At 31.6% G+C, this 17356-nt stretch overlaps 1 protein-coding gene across 3 annotated transcripts in view; it reads right to left on the bottom strand.

The window, feature by feature from the left end:
- The window catches only part of ORC4 (origin recognition complex subunit 4), a 76702-nt gene that overhangs the window by 26965 nt on the left and 32381 nt on the right, over positions 1 to 17356 (bottom strand). For all 3 annotated transcript variants that reach the window (XM_011359654.2, XM_023530274.1, XM_011359647.2), the window contains exons 2-4: positions 6724 to 6797; positions 4109 to 4185; positions 3453 to 3543 (exon numbers count right to left, since the gene is read on the bottom strand). In XM_011359654.2, the coding sequence (XP_011357956.1) occupies positions 3453 to 3543; positions 4109 to 4185; positions 6724 to 6780 (225 nt within the window). In that variant the 5' untranslated portion in view covers positions 6781 to 6797. The remainder of the gene's footprint in view (positions 1 to 3452; positions 3544 to 4108; positions 4186 to 6723; positions 6798 to 17356) is intronic.

Below are 17356 nucleotides of genomic sequence, written 5' to 3'. Positions count from 1 at the left end.
AATTAGAAACAATCAACATGTATTTCACTAGGCAAATGGTTAAAGAGTGGTACATTCATACAATAGAGTATTATTCAGCAATTAAAAGAAATGACTTGTCAAGTTATGAAATGACATAGAGGAACCTTAAGTGCACATTGTTAAGTGAAAGAAGCCTATCTGAAAAGGTTATATAATGTATGATTCCAAATGACACTCTAGAAAGGCAACTATGGAGACAATAAAAATAATCAGTGGTTGTTGGGGATGAGAAGATGAACAGGTAAAGCACGAGGGATTTTTAGAATGGTGAAACTATTTTGTATGACGCTGTAATGGTGGATACATGACATATATTTGTTAAAACCCATAAAATTGTACAACACAAAGAGTGAACCTTAATGTAAACTATAGATTTTAGTTAATAATAATATATCAATATTGGTTTATTAATTGTGTCAAATGTACCACACTAAGATGTTAATAAGGGAATAAGGGAAACTGTGTATGTGTGTCGGGGGGGATGGGGGTGTTAATATGTAAACTCTACTATCTGCTTAATTTTTCTGGTAAAAAATATATTTTAGCCAATTTACTAGTGAAATTGAGTACAATTTTAGTTTGTATTTACTTAAACATTTTTATAAGTGTTTACTATCTCTTATTTCTTGTTTTTCAAACTTTCTCCATGCCTTTAGGGACAAACTTCCAAGATGAAGTTTAGAATAAATTCATTCATTCAGCTGCTCAGGTTTACTTTTGGGCTTGATACTTTAATGTACAAATCACTGAGATTCAACTTTCCTGTTGTAATACCATTTTGTTCAAGATGCACTGTAATGCACTTATTTCCTACACGTCATCATTGATACAAGAGTAACATTATGAAGTTTCTTGAAGAATTAAAGTATTATCTAAAAATGTTCTTCAAACATTCATATGATGAATGTTTTTAAGAAATAATAATAAAAATGGAGGGGGGATTATCCTTTGCATATGCACAAGAAACAGGCATTCCTTTTTTCTTTACTGAAGATCTAAATTCGTATTAAAAGGATTTACAGAGTATTGGTTTTTATGACCAACACTAGATACAGCCTGTGAAATTTTTATATTGCTAAAATAAAGAAATTCTGCAAGAATTCAGACAGGGAAAAATCACACACAAACTCAAAACAAGTTAGCTGTGGTGGTCATCAACAACGTTCACCAAATACTTCTGGTTAACCTCCCTTCTAGGCACCTACGAGTATACACTTCCTTGCTCTCCTGAAATTAGGTGTGACCAAGTGAATCGCTCTGGCTAGTGAACTGGGAGATGTGCTCTCCATCACCTGTGGGTAGAAACTTTTAAGAGTGTATCTATGATTCATCATGCCCCCTTCCCTCCACTGGAGTGCAGTGGAAGGACATGCTGAGATAACTCACACCATCACTGTTCTTGACTGCAAAGAGCAGTGCCCCCTTGCTGATCTACACTGGCATAAAGCAAAAGAAACAATAAAATTCTGTTGTGTCAAGATACTGAGATTTGAAATTGTTATGACTGCACAATCTAGACTATCCAGAATGATAGGTACAGCAGTTTATGAAGGCAAAAAATAAAAGTCTGCCGTTGGAGTTTTCCCATAAAACAAAAACTGAATAAAAGCTATATAAATTCCAAAGGGGAAAAAACTGTGACCCAAGAGTTCAATGCCAGCCATGTTGTAAGTTACATACAAAATAATTTTTGTTGTGTTTAAAATATTTATTTTTAAAAATTACCCAGTGTTACTAAACTTCCTTTCTCTTTTATATTTCAGTGGTCTGGATGGCTTGAGCGATTTGTTCTGTTAACCAGGTTCTTTTTAACTGCTGCATAACAGTCTATTATATGGATGAATGTAATATGATATATTAACCAATACCCTACTGATGGGCATTTATGCCATTTCTCATTTTTCATTTAACAAACAGTGCTGCAAAGAGTAACTCTGTATATATATCATTTCATAAGTGTAGATTCCTAGAAATGCTGTTGCTGAGTTAAAAAGTATATGCGTTTTTTATGTGGTTAGATTTTGTCTAATTCTAGTTGTGTCAAATATACTATCAGCAGGAACATGCATGTCTGCTTTCTCATAAGTTCACAAATTCAGTGTTATCAATCTTGTGGGATTTCTGTCGACCTGACAGAGAAAATTGCTGTAGTTCTTATTTAATTTACTTAATTATGAGTAAAATTGAACATGTTTATAAGTTTAAGAACAATTCATAATTAATTTTCAGTGACCTGTGCGATCCTTTGTTCAGTTTTTCTATCGTCAATAGGACTATTGTTAAAAATTTAAAATATTCTAATAGGTCAAAAGCATGTTAGTCACACAGTTCTCTTGTAAAAACTACCCAAAATAGAACTAAAGTCAAACACAAAGAAAATCTATTTATAATAAAGAACTAAAAAGAAAGAAATGATAATTGTGTGGAAGGACTGACATGAGGACAGAACCAAATTAAACATCAAATCTAAAACTAAAAAAAAAATCACTGTAAATATGCTCATAATATAATGTGAAAAATTCTTAAAAAGTTAAAGAGATTATCTAAATCTATATTGGCAATTTACGTTATTTCAAACAATATCGAAAATGGGTGATAAGAGTAAAATCCTAAAGCTCTAATTTATCTTCCATAATGTAGAATCAACTTGCATTGTTTAAAAAATAAAAACAATTTTGTTTTACATAGTTTTACTTACTACATTATTATAATAAATAATTTTATTCCTATACAATAAAAATATATGTAATAAATCTAAATTGTACGGAATATAGCAGAAAACATGATTTTACATAGCCCAACTATTTAAAAGTAAATAGTAATACTTTCAATGTAACAGACATAATTTGTTTCATATATTGAATAAAGAATGTGAAAAGAGAAAATGAGGGAAAAAAGCAAGACTATCTTTTTGAGGTACCTAAGCAAATATGATAATAAGAGAAAATAATAATAAGATTCCAGAAGATATGTGTGAGCACACATGTGAAAAAATTGCTTGTGTTAGGGTTACACAATAAACAATAAAATGAAAAAGAATGTGTGGTGTGCTAGTTACCTAATCTATAAACAGGGACAATACTTACCTTACCAGGTTACTGTAAAGAACAAATAATAGAACACAGATAAGACACAAGTACATGGTCAGTAAGTGCTAGTTTCCTTTTTCCACTGGCTATCACTAATTCTTCAAGGACAAAAGACCATGATGGAAACAACAATTAAAATTTGTTACTGTGGGGGAAAATTAGGTAAAAAATACTCAACTCAAATATACCACTCTAACTTTATAAAGCTTGGCACGTCTTCTATGATTTAAAGAAAAAAAGCAAAATCTTTGTAACAAAATAATGAAAAGCATTTTAGTGTTGTCCAGAAGAATCATCACATGCCTACCAAAGTAAAGGAACACCAAAAATCAATAGCTTTACCATGGTCTTTCCTGATCCTCGGGGTCCAACAATGAGAACAGAGTTACTTTCTCCATAGATAGCAGTTCTTTTTAGCAGTTCAATTAAGTGTCTGAAATGACATAAATAGGCCAAAATTAAAAAGCTGGAGTAATTTGCTAGGTATTACTTTTTAAAATCTAAATATGCACAAGAAACAGACATTCCTTTTTTTTCCCCCCTCTGGGCACTTGACTTCTAAATAGTTCTACACAGAACAATGAAGAGATGGTTGGCCAATATCGATTCTCTGGAAACCTCAAGAGGAAACCAAGTAAGCCTGAAATACCTTGGTCTTTATGATAGTATGGGATAAGAGACAACAGTAGCAACTTTTAGGACCTTTCACTCCACAGCTAGCTGCCAAGTATTAGGTGCAAGAAGCTCAGAATTATCTCACTACCGTTTAACAGAAACAACATAAGATTGAAAGTAAAAAGGCTTTCTTATTATGGAAATATTTATATCTCTCTTGATTCATGATATTCAGTGTTTCTACACACAAACCAACATTTTTTACCTCTATAAAAATCTTCACTAGCCTTATTTAAGACAAAATTCGTGTATGGTAATTTTTGCAAAACCTAAAGTACATCTGTAAGTAGGTTCATAACAGACAAAGGAATAGCTAAACTTACTTATATTGTACTTGTACTCCAAACAGGTTACTATGTGGACTCTGATGACAAAATCTTTCTCGTAAAATTCTCTGTACCTGATGAAAATAAAGTGAATAAATATAAATGAAAATGTTATACATGCAATCAAAAATGAATGAGAATATACATTTACAGCAGTTAATCAACCCTCTCTAAATAACTTCTCTTTAAGAGCTCTGGCACCATTTTCATAAGTTATAAAGTTAACAGCTCTTTTTACCAATCTCAAGTTCCAGAGAAAGGATGAGAATTTAGTTGTGAGTGTTTCAACAAGAGAATTACTTAGTTTAGCTACATCAGCAATTTGAGGACTGTTTTAATGCAAGTGAATGAATGAATACCTCACTCTGTTCAACATGTCAGCCAAGGAACAAAGACAGGAGAGAATCTAATAATGTAATTTAATCTAATAATGCTCATGCACCACACCTCAATTTCTAGAGACCAACACATCTAAACTGACTCGGCTCAAGCCCTACCAATTTGCACCTGCTATCAAGTTCAGGATTCTGAAAAAATAAAGAAGTTGAAAAGTCGATACAGTTATTAAGGATCTATTAGGTGCAGAGTATAATACTACTAAAAGAACATGATCCATGTCTAAAAAATAAACACTACTAATATATTGAAAAGAAATGACACATTCAAGAAACAACCTGCAAAAAAAGTAGTAACAAAATATAAGGAAATTCTCAATTACATGGAAGAAATCACATTCATAATCATTAGAATAAATTAAGAAAAAATTCTTGTAAAGAGCTAAATTTTGAGCACACGTTAGAATCAAGGGCTTAGGCTTAGTTGTAAAAAAATATGTCAGACAATTCAGCACATTCTTTAAATAGACCATTAAAATCATTTCTTTTCTGCATCTGCTGCTAATACAGAAGTACTCCAGGGACCCAAACCTTAGGAGACTGTTTTAAGGTCTGGCACCATCCACAGAAACAAGAAACCTCCAAGATTATTTACTTCTCCTAGACTGAGAGCATGAGAATGATCCTTCATATACCAAAGAGATATATATCAGTTCTCTTTACATGCACCAGAGACTAAGCAAAGTAAATTATTCACTGGTAATAAAACAGTCCATACTTATCATAGAGGAAGTGGAAAGAATAAGAGGATTGGTATCAGAGAGCATTTTAAAGTTAGCCTTTTCTAAATCTTATTTTTTTTTTTAAATCTATAAAATGGAGACAATAACACTTTCTGGCCATCTTGCTCTTCAGATTAAATAAGGCAGCTATCTCTAATACAATATAGGTATTGTATAAATATTAGCTAATAACTGTAAAACACTTAAATGAGAATATATGGAGACTCAACTAATAATACTTATTCCTCTACATAGGAAAGATCATTAGAACTCAAAAGACAAACAGTCCTTTTTTTAAAAAAATTTCATTAAAGTCTATTAGAGAGGGAACAACTATGTTTAAAATATAAGACAGAAATGAAGTGAAGCTGTAGTGAATAGTCAGGTTAAAAAATCCCAAAGTGATCTGAGATGGAGGTTACACAGGTGTATACATGTATAGAAATTAATTAAGCTGTACATGGAAGATTTATGCATTTTACAAAGATATGTAAAGTATACTTCAGTTAAAACTTTTTTTAAAACGGTTAAACATTTTCCTTCAAAAATAAAGAAATGTCTTATAAAGGGATGCCAATAACATTTAGTTTTAATTTTCTGAAAAAAAAAAAAAAATGTAGTTCTGGTTAAGCCAGATTAATAAAAATGCCAGGGTAGAAATATCATGTCCTTTCTCTACTAGATTCCTTAAGAGAGATACTATGTATGTTTAGCACTTAAAATACAGTATGCACTTAACATTAAATGTTCATGATAAAAACACTCAACATTCTAGGAATATAAGGAAACTTTCTCAGTCTGATAAAAGGAATCTACGAAAACCTATAGCTAATATCATATTAAATGGTGAAAGACTGAATGCATTTCTCTATATAAAAAACAAAACAAGAATGTCTGCTCTTGCCACTTTTATTCAATGCTGTACTAAATGTTCTAACCAGAGCAATTAGACAAGAAAAAAGAAAAGAAACACATCCAGATTGTAAAGGAGAAAGTAAAATTATTTCTATTTGCAGATGATATGATCTTACATATAGCAAGTCCTAAGGAATAAACTAAAACTATTAGAACTAATAAATGAGGCCAGCAAGGTTGTAGGAACCAAGATTAATAAACAAAAATCAATTGCATTTAGATACATTAGCAATGAATAAATAATTAAATTAATAAAACAATTTCATTTATAATAGCATTAAAAGGAATAAAAAACTTAGGAATAAGTTTAACCAAAGAAGTACAAAATGCTGAAGATAATGTTAAACTAAATTGAAATCAGAACACACTTAGGAAGACATGAGTAAAGTTTGGTTTCCAAGTATCCAAAGACTTATCAAAGGATGAAATTAAGAAGCAGCGTAAGACAATCTCCCCTTGAGAATGGAAAGAGTGATTCTTCGTAAGTGCCAAGGAGAAATTTCAAGTTAAGGAGATGACTATTTCTTTTATGACCTTTGCATGGTAACAGACCTTGAGATTAATGAAAATATATACTAACCTGTGAAAGGTACTCTGCATGTATTAAATTGTTACTCTTTGATTTACGACTGTTCATTTCAACAAACCGAAATCCTTAAAATAAAAAAAAAAAATTAGCATGAATATAATAGACTATTGGTTTAAAGCAATTATTTAAGAATTTATATTATAGAATCAAAACAAACACAAGTTTTAAAACATTGAAATTGTTCGACTTCCTCAAACATTAAATTCTCAGCTGAACCTACTGTGGTAATCATTTCACGATATATGTAAATCAAACCATCACGTTGTATGCCTTAAACTTATACAGTGATGTATGTCAATTTTCTCAATAAAATGCCACTTCTGTGAACATCCATAACTGCCTGTATTTCTCTTTATTCATAATCAAATTATATTAAACAAAAATGTCCATTTAATTGCTAGTGTCCTCAAATTGAAAGTATTTTAAAATTCCAAGCATTTTAGCATAATGTCCAAAATAAAACTGGCAATGATAACTGGAATGAAAAATATATACACTAATAAAAAATAACTAATAAAATTCTCCTTGAGTACAACACACTCACAGATAAATATCTCTGGTTAAAAGATCTAATTTTCTAAAAAGAGAAGACTCTTTTCTTCTTATTCTATTCTACCACTGCTTACCAAATTCTGATGTTTTCCAGCCACTGTTTATGACCCCCATATTACATCAGGTCTGCCTGTGACATACTCTCATTGCATCTCCTGTGCAAGAGAAGGGCCTTTATTGCACTTACTGCAATCTATCATTACATATTTATAAGATATTTTGACTAATGCCTGCCTTCCCATTAGACTTCAAGCACTACGAGGTTAAAACTGTTTTACTGTTATATCCCCATGCTTTATACAGCACTGGGCAGAGTAGGACTCAATAAACATTTGCTAAATGAATGAATGCTCAATTACAAATGGTAACTAACCATCACTCCTTCATTTCAATAGAACAGTATCTCAATCAACAGGTCTATGCAGCCTTACTGCTTAAATTCAAGTTAATTAGGAAAGAATTTCAGTTTCCAAACACTTTTCTACCTTTGCAAGCCTCACATTAACATTTGTGACACCAAAGCCAAGCAAATCATTTGGCTCTCCAATGATTCTACAGGTCTCCAGAAAATGATACATTTATAAAAATCAGCCACAGAATAGAATTTACAAAGTCATGCTATTGTTATATTGTTGATCATTTTTGGAACTTGGATTGTTAAACAAAACATCTACTTCTATAGCATAAAAAAGAAAAAAAAGATCTAATTTTCTTAGCACTGATTTTTTACAGGAGTCCTTTACCAGTCAGGTAAATAGTTTAAGCAGTGTTTACTTATGTATTAGAAATTGTTATAAGTGCTTTGCATTTATTAACTCACTTAATCCTAAAAATAACCCTAAGGAATAAGTACCATTACAATACTCCTTTAAGATTAGAAGACATAAAAGGTTAAGCAACTTGACTAAAATCAAACGGCATTTAAGTTGTAGAACCGGGATTTGAACCCGACAAAGTTATATTTAGTTATATGTAATATAATTATTACATGAATATAGTTGTAAGTGTATATGTTTGGTTTTATATAACTGTTACTTAGTAAACTGTTCTAGAAGACAGAAATTTCACTAACTTAAAGGAAGATCAGCCACTGTAATATTTTATATTCATATTTATTAATTTCAATAGACGCCAAGCCTTGGAAAGCTGTTTTCTTCTTCCCTGGAAATGCCAACAGGACAGCAGCTGAACAAGGTCTTGAAAGATGGATAGCAAGAAAGATAATGTCTTCTCGCTGTATAAGCCAGGTAGCTAAGGCCTAAACTCCAAAGGGCTTCTGGCTCCAGGCTCCCAAATTGGAAACTCAAGAACAGAGTACTCAACTGATGTCTTGACCCTAATGAGTAGTATTTCTTAGGAGAAAAGAGATCTTCTCAGCTGACCCAGGACACCTTCGAGGAGGCTTTTATGTTTGTATAAGGCACCTTGCTTGAGAATCTTTACATTATTTTTATTTTATTCTAGTTTAATTTTTTCCTTCAATTTTATTGTTGAATTTTGAGGATTTTTAAAAATATATAAGTCCCTCATCAGATATGTGGTTTGCAAATATTTTGTCTGAAGCTTCTTTACATCTCTCAAATTAGAATTGTCTCATTGTGAGAGTTGTAAAGAAAAAAAATCCTTTTAGAAACATGAAATGATATCCTTACTCTGGTGTAAGATACTCTTGACTGCGAAAAAGGTCTACAAGTTGACATCTGAAATTACAAGTGACCATAGAACAACTGTCCCCTAAACGATAAGGAAGACTAAATATTTGAAAAGTGGGGGAAAGCTTTTGTAATATGACTTTTAGAACTTTATTTGCTATTTTGTAGTATTACTGGAATTAAAAAACATTTCCCCCCATTTCAAGTATTAAGAAAACATTACTCAGAAAAGCTAAGTAAAATATCTGAGGTCTCAGGTGTCTAATCTGCTTCCTTGTATCAAATATAATTCAGGCAAGCCATTAAAGGCATGCACTTTTCTTCATTTGGGGATCATTTATGAAAGAAGCATACATACTACTTTAATGCCTGACTTACATAAATTTTGACTAAATTAAGTTTTAGTCAAAAGACTAATTTTAATACATTTTGCCTCTGCAAGCAATAGTCAAATTTCCACTCAGTAACAGAATAATTTGAAAGACAATTCTAATTTGAGAGAAGTAAAGAAGCGTCAGACAGAAAATATTTGCAAACCACATATCTGATAAAGGACTTGTATATAAATAAATCTTCAAAATTCAACAATAAAGAAATAATTTAATTAGAAAAAAATGGACAAAACACAGACATTTCACCAAAGAGGGTAGATGGATAGCAAATAAACACACGAAAAGATATTAATCATTATCCATTACCAAAATGCAAATTAAAACCAAAATGAGCTATTAACACACACCTATTAGAGAGCTAAAATAGAGATAACCCCAAATGCTAGTGAGAATAAAGATTTTTCATACAGCTACTTAGTGAGATTGTGAAATGGTACGGCCATCCTACACAGTTTCTTTCTGGCAGTTTCTTAAAAAAACTAAACATACACTTACACGCAACACAGCAATTATATTCTTGAGTATCCCAGAGAAATGAAAACTTATATTCAAACAAAAGCCTGTGATACAAATGTTCATAACAAGTTACCTTATAATAGCCAAAATCTTGGAAAGAATACAGATGTCCTTCAACAAACCAGTGGGGTTAGAGAAACTGAAACATCTATACATACATACAGTGACTATAACTGAGCAAAAAAAAGAAGCAGTAATTACTGATACATGCAACAACTTGGATAGATCTCTAGGGTATAATGCTTATTTTTTTTAAAAAAGGCAAATCTCAAAAACTTACATTTAAATCACATTCTTGAAATGACAAAACTTTTAGAAATGAAGAAGGAAATCATGGTAGCAAGGAGACAGGGACAGGATTGAGGAGTGGGTACAACTATACAGGGGTTGCATAAGGGATTTTCTTTGTAGTGATGGAATAGTTTTGTATCTTTTTTGTGATGCCAGTCATACAAATCTATACATGGGATCAAATCACAGAAAATTACACTCTCAAAAATGAATTCAAGTAAAAACTGCTGAAAATTGAATAAGGTTTGCAGTTTACTTAAGTGTTATACCAATGTGAATTTCTTGGTTTTGATATTGCATAACAGTTATATAAATAAACTGTTACACCCTTAAGAGAAGTTAGGTGAAGGGTTTACCAGACTCTATGTATTATTTTTGCAACTTCTGTGAGAACCTACAATTTCAAAATAAAAAGTTTAAGAAAAGACAATTCTAATTTTATACTTTTTAAAAACTGCTTAATGGCCAAAAAAGTGAATATTTAGTGGTACAACTAAATTTTTATTCTCTGCAAATACATTATTAGAAAAAGTTTGGTTGAATTTCTTCTCAAATTATACCAATGGATCCTGGACTCCTTCTACTTCCCATTGTGCTCTCTATACTATGATTTTACTGACTAGTCTAAAATAGTAGGACTAGAAATAAAGTGTAAGAAGAGCTGTCTATGCACGACTAAGGATTACTCATGTTGGTATCAAATGTAAACCTAAGTGACTACAATTATTTGGTTGTAGAAATTTTGGTAGAAGTAATAATTACTTATTCATACTATTGCAAGGAGCACTGAAATGGTATTCCCAAGCAAAGATTTACCATGATATTACTTCTTTAGCTTCTACACTTGCTATATTATAGGTTTCCAGATCCTTCTCTCAAATTATGTTTTGCTGGAGTGAATAAGCCTAATTTTTACTCTCAGTGTTTCAAATAACAATCAGTCGATTCTACTTTCTCAAAAATTTCACACAATCTTTTTCTCATTAATGCCTCTACCCCACTTTTGATCACCATTATTTCTTGACTGGAATTCTATGACAACTTCTTTATTGGTCTCCAAGTCTTACCCCATTTGTGATACCATTTTCACATAAAAACCCTTCAATTCCAATCCCAACTCCCAAAATTCTAAATTCCAAATTCCCCAATATCATTTAAAAGGAAAGCTCTGAATGACTAGTTTCCCATTTTAACTCACTAGCTCCTCCTCTTACTATTCTGCACAATCAATCATTCTCTGTACTCTGCCTCACTCCAATCTCAGATCTTAGTTGAGACATTATTTCCTCTGTAATACTTTCTGTAACACACCTGTTCATTCCTACTCTAGGAAAAGTCTGAGGGTTGTGTCCCTCAAGTGCTTTCAGGATATCTGCTATCTTCCTCTTCCTCTTTTTTTCCCACAGACTTAATGAGCACATAGTGATGTAACTAACTCTGTGTTTAATCTGTTTGCTCACTGGACCACAAACTTCTTGGGAAAAAAAAAAAAAAGCTCAGAAATTAGGCTACCATTGTATCCAAATAAACTAGTGCAATTTTGGCATGCAGTTGGTTTTCAAAAAAAAATATCTGATAAATGAATAAATGCTAGGCAGTGGACGATGTCCAGAGGTAAACTAGCTGCCAAAAAAGACCCAAGGTTAGGTTAAATCAACTGTTTAGCTAAATTTAAAATTTCTGAATAATTACATGCTATGATCCTCAAAAAATGCCAAGAATAAAATAATAAGTTACAGAAATATATAGAGTATTTTATAATTCAAGTAAAATATATGCAGTATAATATTATCATGGTACTGTCACAGCAACAAAATTTCAAAATGTTAAAATATAGTTAATTTAAAAAATTTACTTATTTTAACAGAAGTCACAAGATGAACAAAAGATAAAATACACAAATATTTTTTTAATGAGTAATTTTAAAATCAACTTGCAAATTTTATAAAGCTGTAAGTCTGGTGATTCAATATAAAGTCAAGTCACAATTATCTTTAATAAAAGAACATCAATTATTTCTATCTTTTTATAATCCTAGACTGACAGCTCGGTAGTAATACATTTTAAAAAAAGATTAATAATATACTTTCCTTTTTAGAAAATAACATTTTATTTATACTGCTTTCAATTAAGACTTGGAGGACTGAGAGGAATATTTCCACTGAAGATAAAAATTACTAGTCAAAGTCTATACTTTCATTTATTTTATTAAGATACACAAGTACTACAATAATCCTCCATTTCTTGGCTTGTAATTTTTCAGTGATTTGGAATACTTTCCCTACTCATTTCAAACTTAGTCACTGGATGCCAGTTTTAGCATGTCTGAAAAATGTGGCAACACAGATTTGAAATCTATTACTGAAGATATGAAAAAATAGGGTTCAAAGGTTTACATTTTTAAAATTAAACCAGAAAAACCAAAGGCAAAGGGAGTGAAAATGAAGACACTAGAAATTTTCTAGAAATTTTAAATTTTTCTTAGAAAGTAAGCCACGTCACAAGTGATGAAAAAAAAGAAATATTTAAGAACACTACTCAAATCAGAACTGTAAGCAAGAAGTCCAGAAAAAGACCATTTGTATAACAAATTTAAAATACAAATTCAGACAAAGCCAAAAAGAACTAGAAAAGTGAGACCGACAGTAATATCAAGTGCCCTTAAGAGCTTTGTCATCGTCTGGGCCTAGATCTGAGTTCTTTGTTCTGCACTGTGACCTTTGAAAATTAACTTTCCTAAACCCCAGTTTTCTCCTCTATAAAATTTGAGATAAAAGTATTCTGATTCACAGGGTTATTGTGGGGATTAAATTAAATGGTTTAAATTAAAATGCCATGGTGTCAAATACCAAGCACAGTGATAGAGTACCCTTTATAAATTATATTATATTGGAGAGAAGAACCAAGATGAGGAAGAATTAGAGGTGGGAGGGGGGGTGAAGCACAGAATCAGACTCTTGTTCTAAACAATTTCTTTGACAGTGCAATAAAGTATAAAATGCAACTTCAACTAAAGTACCCCAAAGCTATAAGAGCAGACTTCAATGGCATACGTTCACTGAGTTTTCCTCAATATAAAATAATAGTTTTAAATACTGGTAACAAAAAGAAATTTGGGTAGATCAGTCTATATAGAGTTATACTGACCACCAAAGACCCTAAATCACAAATTCCAAGGAGCTAGTCAACACCTGGAAAGGATTATAATTGCTCTGCACCATCCTGACAGTTTCCGATTTAATGGGTCTGTAGTAGAGTCTGAGAATTTGCATTTCTGATAAGTTCCCAAATGATGTTCCTGCTGCTAGTCCCAGAACCACACGTGGTGAGCTACTGAGAAAACTGAATTGATTATTGTGCATTTCACACCAATGCTGATAAAATTGGTAAAAGGCCACAGAAGATAAAGGAAACCATGGGCATAGACAGCATCTCTGCAAAGCAAACTAAGTTTTACTAAGGTAAAAAGGACCATGAGGAGAAAACAGGAGAATGTGACATAGGAAAAACATCAGGAAGTCAAGGAATTTCATCATGGTAAATGAACAAATAAGCTTTGAAACTCCAGAAGTCTTCTTATTAGATAGAAAAAGAGATCACAGATCATAAAGCCACAAGGGGAAACAGTTAGCAGAGCTTCTCTTTTCCCCGTTACTGAAAAGTGACAAATGGTTTTTATTCTATCATCTGATAATTCAGACAACTTTCTGAGGGTATTCAAAAAAAGTATATAATTAGTTCTATAATCTATTTGGGAGATTCTTTTGGTTGCCTGGATATTCATAAAAACTCTTTAAACAAAAGGATAAAAATGTAGAAACAAACATCTGCCTGGATGTTTTATATTTATACATCATTGTCTAATTAAAAAAAAAATAAAACCTTTCTTTCCTGCAGTGAATTTTTAAATTATTTTGACATGTATGTTTTAACAATGGTTTGATAATAGTTTTTGATTCATCAATATTTCCTGGGACAAATTAAAATGCTTAAACTAAAAAAAAAAAAAAAAAATTAAATGAAAGTTAAAAATTAGTATCTAAGAAAATAAAATACTTAAGAAAAAAGTTATCAACCTAGTGCTAGGCTAAGACTGCTATTAACATGAAACGCTCCTAAAATAAAAAGGTCAAAAAAGATGAGCTTGATTCAGGAGATGAGGGCAGATTTGCTCTGCTGAAGCCAGCTAATTAATGGAGCTAAAACCAAAGATTACAGTCTCAATTACAAGATGAATGAAGAACTGGTTAAGCACTAATACTGTGTGACTGTTAGACAAACTGTGTCAGTTACTATAATGCCAAGTAGGTAGGCAATAGCAAAGAACAAGTAATACTCAAGAAAACATGAGCAAAATGGACGAACATTCAGAAACATAAATAAATAAACTCCATGGCAGTACACCTGAATCTTTAAGGATGGGAACCCCTCTTTTCTTTAAGTATGAGTTATTATTCTGATACAGTTTTTAAAAAACTGGATTAACATTACAGAGCATTCGTGCAGAGTTCTTGGTAAATGTCAATGGGATCGTTTTTATAAAACATGACCAACACAGGTTGGCCTTAGTTTGTCCACTTCCTCTGGACACTGATCTCTTAGCATAAGTGTCACACACATGAGACCTTTACAGTTGTGGTGAAAACAGAACGAAGAAAATTACTGCTAAGATCCATATAGGAAGATATTTTTCTTTGTCACAGGCTAGGATGCTTCAAACACTACTTGGAATGAGATGACTGCACTGAAAATCCATACTGCACTAAACCACCACAGATATCCTGTTAAGAGCAGTAAAGAAAGAAAAAAATAAATAAAACAAAAAACATACCTTTTCTTCCCCTTTATTGTTTCTATGCACTGGTCTTGGTTAATATATATTTAACCAACCAAATTACCTGCTTTTATTAACTTTATGTGTTTATGTGAAAGTTAATGTTGACTGTGAATTATGTGATCTTTTCTCTATATTCCAGCAGACTACATATCTCACAATACAAACATAGCAGTGACGAGTTGTATATTTAAAAAAAAAAAACAAAAAACATTAAATGTGAAGACATTAAAAACTCTTAATCAGATAACTAAAAATAAACAATGGCATTTTACCCGTGTATAAAAATGCACACATAAAATTATCCAAGCAAGTATATTCATTCATATAACAGCCAAATAAAGCACACCATTCACTGAATATTTACACACATATACAAATGATAGATACAATTTGTTTTTCATTAATGGTCTTTTTCCTAGATGTTCTTAAATGTCCAGATCTAAAGCACTAAACTGAAAGGCTTCCTGGCTATGCTCCCCAAATATTTTATTTTTATCTGGAAGCTGTCAACAGAGAAAAAGCCAAAAAGCTACAGAATAAACTAACAGGTAATTTTAAAATTTCTAATAATTCTTTTCACTTCTCTAATTACACTGTAACATTCTTAGGGATCATGTAGTTCATAGTACAAACTGTATGGAAGTTAGGTTATAGCTAATTCATCTATGATGGGATTCCACTATTATAATTCCTTATATCCCAGTGCATCTAGCAAGGTACATTTAATGTGGTATGTCCAGTGAAAGCATTCTGCTTCATAAGAGCACAAACTCACAAATTATTATATTTCTTATTTTTAAAAGAAAAAGGAAAGTCTACTGGCATTACTGAAAATTTTGGACACAAGGGCAACATTAAACTATAATTAGAAACATACATAAAGAATTAAGTATTTGCTTTATAACAGTTTCCCAAATATCATCATAATCACTTGGAAAAACTCTTAAAATATGATTTCTGGGTCTCAGTCATAAATCTGAAAATCTATAGAATGTTCCATTCCCTTATTCACTGTTGTACCACCGAATCTAGGAACCACTGCTCTACACTATTGGTTCAAATAAGTGAGTGGCAATGTAGCTGAGTTTTCTACTGTTTTATTCTACTCAGTTCTGATATACATAAAGGCAGATACATAAGTATGGCAGAGAATATTCTCGCTACACCAATTTCAGAGCACTTCTATATTATAAATCAGAAATCTACTCACCATTTAAAATTTACTCCTATATTGACAAACGACAAAAATGACAGGAATTATAAAAATAGGTCATCTGTCACTGCCTGATCAGAATAGCCTACCTACATTGCCCATGACACTAAGATCCCTACAGTTTACACTTTTATAATTAAAAGAATATTAAAAAGTGAAATACTCAAATATATTCATCGATCGCTATCTACCATAACTATATTTCAAATTTTAGACTTTTAAAAACATGTTAACCAAAGCAGGATGACTAAATGAGTAAGTTCAAGACTCAATCATGTGTATATTTGTAGTCTCCACTTATCAACTGACATGGCAGTGACATGGCTCATTTATCATAATAATTGTCCATTTCTATGCTTTCCAAAAACTACATGTTGATAAATTCCTGAGGATTATGAAGCATGTCCTTAACTACTCCTAAAATTTCATGAGTAATTACAGCTCTTCTTTCTCATGGTGCCTTCCTCAGCTCCAAACACTTAGAGCCTCTATCTCGACTTCATTGTCTCTACATAGCATATTTTAGATTTAACTATTTGGCCAAAAATAAAAGTAATTATCTAGGGAAATCTCTTAACTTCTAAAAACATAACTAGAAGTGACACTAGTCATCACACCATGCTAGACAGCCAACAGGAAAAGTTTCTTTTGTTATAATTTGTGGTTTTAGCCCTTATAATTCTGTCTTTCTTTGTTTTCCCCAGAGCACATTTTAGGCTGCTATCTGAATCTGCTTCTGGATTACAATATTCTGCTCAAATAAATGTTTCTCATTCTTGATTATAGCCTAAACCGTTCTCTCTTTTTTTTTTTCCTGGATGACATACATATTAGAATACAAATGAAATCTCAATAGATTTTAAAAGATAGACATCATAAAAAGTATCTTTTCCAACCACAACTGGGAAATTATTAATAAGGAAAAATAGACAATTGATAAATGTGTGCAATTAAACAACGCACTCTTAAACAATCAATGGACCAAAGAAGAAATCACATGAGAAATTAGAAAATACTTAGGCAACAAATGAAAGCAAAAATGACATACTAAAACTCATGGCATACAGCTAAAACAGTGCTAAGGGAGAAATTCAGAGCTATCAACTCTTAAAAACAAGAAAGATCTCAATGAATCAAAAATCTACTTTTACAACTTAAAGAATTAGAAAAA

The sequence above is a fragment of the Pteropus vampyrus genome, unplaced genomic scaffold, assembly GCF_000151845.1.
Source record: "Pteropus vampyrus isolate Shadow unplaced genomic scaffold, Pvam_2.0 Scaffold2, whole genome shotgun sequence".
NCBI lineage: Eukaryota > Metazoa > Chordata > Mammalia > Chiroptera > Pteropodidae > Pteropus > Pteropus vampyrus.
This window is presented reverse-complemented; position numbering and strand designations above follow the sequence as displayed.